The 3,228-nt window shown below is 49.2% G+C and overlaps 3 protein-coding genes across 3 annotated transcripts in view; all 3 read right to left on the reverse strand.

The window, feature by feature from the left end:
• The window catches only part of TEOVI_000203400 (uncharacterized protein), a gene marked incomplete at both ends in the record, with an annotated part of 1,107 nt that extends 42 nt beyond the window's left edge, over positions 1-1,065 (reverse strand). The window contains one exon of the mRNA XM_067225167.1: positions 1-1,065. Coding sequence (XP_067081268.1) covers positions 1-1,065 — 1,065 coding nt within the window.
• Positions 1,066-1,474: 409 nt separating this feature from the next.
• Positions 1,475-2,041, reverse strand: TEOVI_000203500 (ribosomal protein L21, putative; the record flags this gene model as incomplete). The annotated part of the gene is made up of 1 exon (XM_067225168.1): positions 1,475-2,041. The coding sequence occupies one exon, from the start codon at positions 2,039-2,041 to the stop codon at positions 1,475-1,477; it is 567 nt and encodes a 188-aa protein (XP_067081269.1).
• A 412-nt stretch (positions 2,042-2,453) lies between these two features.
• On the reverse strand, positions 2,454-3,077 carry TEOVI_000203600 (uncharacterized protein; the record flags this gene model as incomplete). The annotated part of the gene is made up of 1 exon (XM_067225169.1): positions 2,454-3,077. The coding sequence occupies one exon, from the start codon at positions 3,075-3,077 to the stop codon at positions 2,454-2,456; it is 624 nt and encodes a 207-aa protein (XP_067081270.1).
• Positions 3,078-3,228: the final 151 nt, after the last annotated feature.

The raw sequence follows: 3,228 nt of genomic DNA on the forward strand, positions 1-3,228 counted from the left end.
ATGCCAAATACAGCTAGGAACGCCGAACTGTGCTGTTACCGTCATCACGTTACACATGTACTGCTCTCCAACGCTACACGACTCAAAGAAATCGGGAAGCACAACCCCGATTAGAGATGAGAGCAACTCCACGTCAACCCATTGCAAGTTTTCAATCCGCTCACGGTTATCAGAAGAAGCTTTTGGGGATTCCCTCAGATCGTATAACTGTCCACCTAACTGAAAGAGGGGAAACGGCACAGCATACCGGTACAAGGTCAAACTCAAAAAGAGCGCCCCTCCCCACATCGCCATTGCTCCCGACCCGGGCGTCCCCGGGAGCACGAACAGCATGGCCAGGTCGTACGCCGCCCGCAATACCTGCGAAAGACATTCACCTTTAGGGAGTCGTATGCCCGAGAGCTGCTTCGTTGACTGCAAAACTGATATCCATTCATAGAAAAATGAGTACAGAGAGACGGCACTACCGCCAGTTGCAACCACAGCATTGTTGTCCCCCGTGGCAAAACCACCACTTGTTTCACCCTCCACCATGCTGCGGTCCGGACCCCCCTCCTCCTCCTCGCTCATATTCGCCTCATCAAACCTTTCCTCAACAATGTCATGATCAGCGGTAGTGCCCGCGCCGGTTCCGCAGTTCCAGCATTTCAACTCACTATCTTCTGACGGCAGCCATGCATCTTGCGTACCGCAGTTGGTACAAGAAGTTGGACGGTGCGACCACCACACCAAATACAGCATTTTATCGTGCAGTCTCCATGTATCTTTCGTGTACGGGTCCTCCAAAACGTCACAAAACGTTCCGCACATTAGCGGATGTTCACACCGGGAATGTTTTCCGCTCCGATCACCACCAATGTGCTCCTTATTACTAGTAATACCATCATCACCACTGTGTCCGTTAGGGTGGGGATGATGGTTGCCATTGCTACTTTCACTGCTGGGCGGACAATTCGCCGACCCGTTGATTTGAGCAGACGCGGCAACAGCGCGCAACACCGACCCCGTAAGCCCACACAAGTCGAGTAACTGCGGACGTTTTAGTGGGGTAAGATGAACGACCATCCTGTGGGGTGACCGGACTAGGTCGAAAAAAAACGTGTGCTAAGTTACCACCACTCACAAAAATAGCATGTGTACGTTGTGTAGAAAGCACGGCAAAGTAGGTGGAAGCACTGGAAGAAAATAAATAAATCGCAGAAAATAAGTACTGCATGCGCACAAAAAAGAAAAAGTAGGCACGTGTGGATGAGCCCAGCAAGCCGCGCTCTCAAAAGGGACCATCAAACAGACCCGACCTCCGTTCCATGGAAGTAACACACGTAAAGTGGAGATACTGCTCTATATAGTTCTCCTTCTCAGCACACACACACACACACAATAGTGGCACCACTGAACTTGAACTCCGCCGCCGTAGTGTGTGACCAACACGCAACCGTTTGCCCGTCTTCCTTTAATCTCCTCGCACATCCCTTCACACACCACCCAAAAGGTCGAGAAAGGTGGTGGCATTCTCCATGGCCTCCTTATCTTTCTTCCTAAACACGTCATAGCCATCATCAACGGGGTACACTGGGTTCGTGTGCTGACCTGGTGTAAACGTTTCCAACAACTCGCCCTTGTACTTATCCAACTCACCAACCACATTGGGAGAGTAAAATATTTCACAAATGCGAATAACTGTTGCAGCATGAGGTGCATCCACCCACCGCACATGTCGCCTACCTGGCGTGGCAAATAACGAAACCACATTGCGCATCCGCTTTTGCTCCTCCACCTGTGCGGTTACCCGTACACCTTCAAGAAGAGGACGGCCGATAGCCGTGAAGCGCGGGCCACCTACCATCAGCACCTTTTTAAGAGCAATATGACTTCCTATTTCGACCCGAAGCCGCTGAACCGCAATGACATCGCCTACCGCAACTTTGTACTGGTGATTTCCACAGTATATTACCGCAAACTTCGGTCCATTGAGTAGCGGATTCAACGTCCGGGTGATGAGCGCATCCGGGCAACGCAACCCGTTCGCTAGTGAGGGCATTGTGTCCTCCCTTTCGGCCCCTTCACGCGCTGAGCCTTTATTGCTCCCTTTCTCTCTCCGATATGTTACACAGTGCGACTGCCACCTTCTTGCACTTTTTCGGCACTCTCTACCTCGGGGAGGTTTTTCCTTCTGACGACAACGTACTTCCGTTAGACAAAAGGGTCAGAGAGGAACAAAAACAAGGGTAGGGGTAATAGAAGGTAGGGAAACAATCGTTCCGCTAAAACATGTCTTATTGCAGCAACGACAATTACCCACCAGCACTATCCATAAAAATAAAAATTTCACTCTCAAACTCACGATTGCCGTACAGAAAAATATACAAACCCCCTGTAAATGTACACTATTCACCGTAAATATGCAGTCGGACAACATCTTTATCAACGTAGTAAAACGTTCAAAAAACACACTACTTCTTGAGCGTACTCTCAATGGCAGCGATAGACTGCAAATACCAACTTACTGGTCGCATCTCCTTACGATCAATAGGAAGGCTCCAGCCCTGCAACCGTTCACCTTCATCCGTAATCTGGTCGGTACGATTAGCTTCGTGTCCAACTACCCCACCAACGGCAACATGATGATCATTTGATGAAGTAAAAGCGCCCCCAACTGTCTCCGCTGATAACACAGCCTCATCAGCAAATGATCTGGGACAAACTTTCAACTTCACCCCGTCATTAACACCAGGGGATAGAACACGAGATGGTGATGCAAAAAAAGTATTAGAAAAAGATGCATCACTGCTCACATATGCCACGGCTTCTTTCGCACTCGAGTTCAGCACACCAAACTCGCGCGACACTAACGGTGGTGGAGGTGGAGCGACCATGCCAAGATCTCGCTGTGCCTCCAAAAGGCCATACAAGTTGGCAATACTCTCTTTTAGTGATGTGATAACAATGTGCTTCTGCCGAACACATTCTTCCAACTCTGCAATGCGCCGTTTCCTCAATTCCATTTCGTACACAAGTCCATCAATGCCACCCAAAGCATAAACACCGCCCAGCGACACGGAAGAACAAATAGACATAGGAACCAAACAATCACGACAAATATCAAACACTACACGACCAAAAAAAATACATTTTTTGAAAACAGCGTCACATAGCACCCCAGCACAATCAAAATACACCTTAGATAAGTCAAGCACCCGACGGTCAGTAGCTAATTCACGAGCACGA

Source organism: Trypanosoma equiperdum (assembly GCF_001457755.1).
Source record: "Trypanosoma equiperdum strain OVI genome assembly, contig: ctg_487, whole genome shotgun sequence".
NCBI lineage: Eukaryota > Euglenozoa > Kinetoplastea > Trypanosomatida > Trypanosomatidae > Trypanosoma > Trypanosoma equiperdum.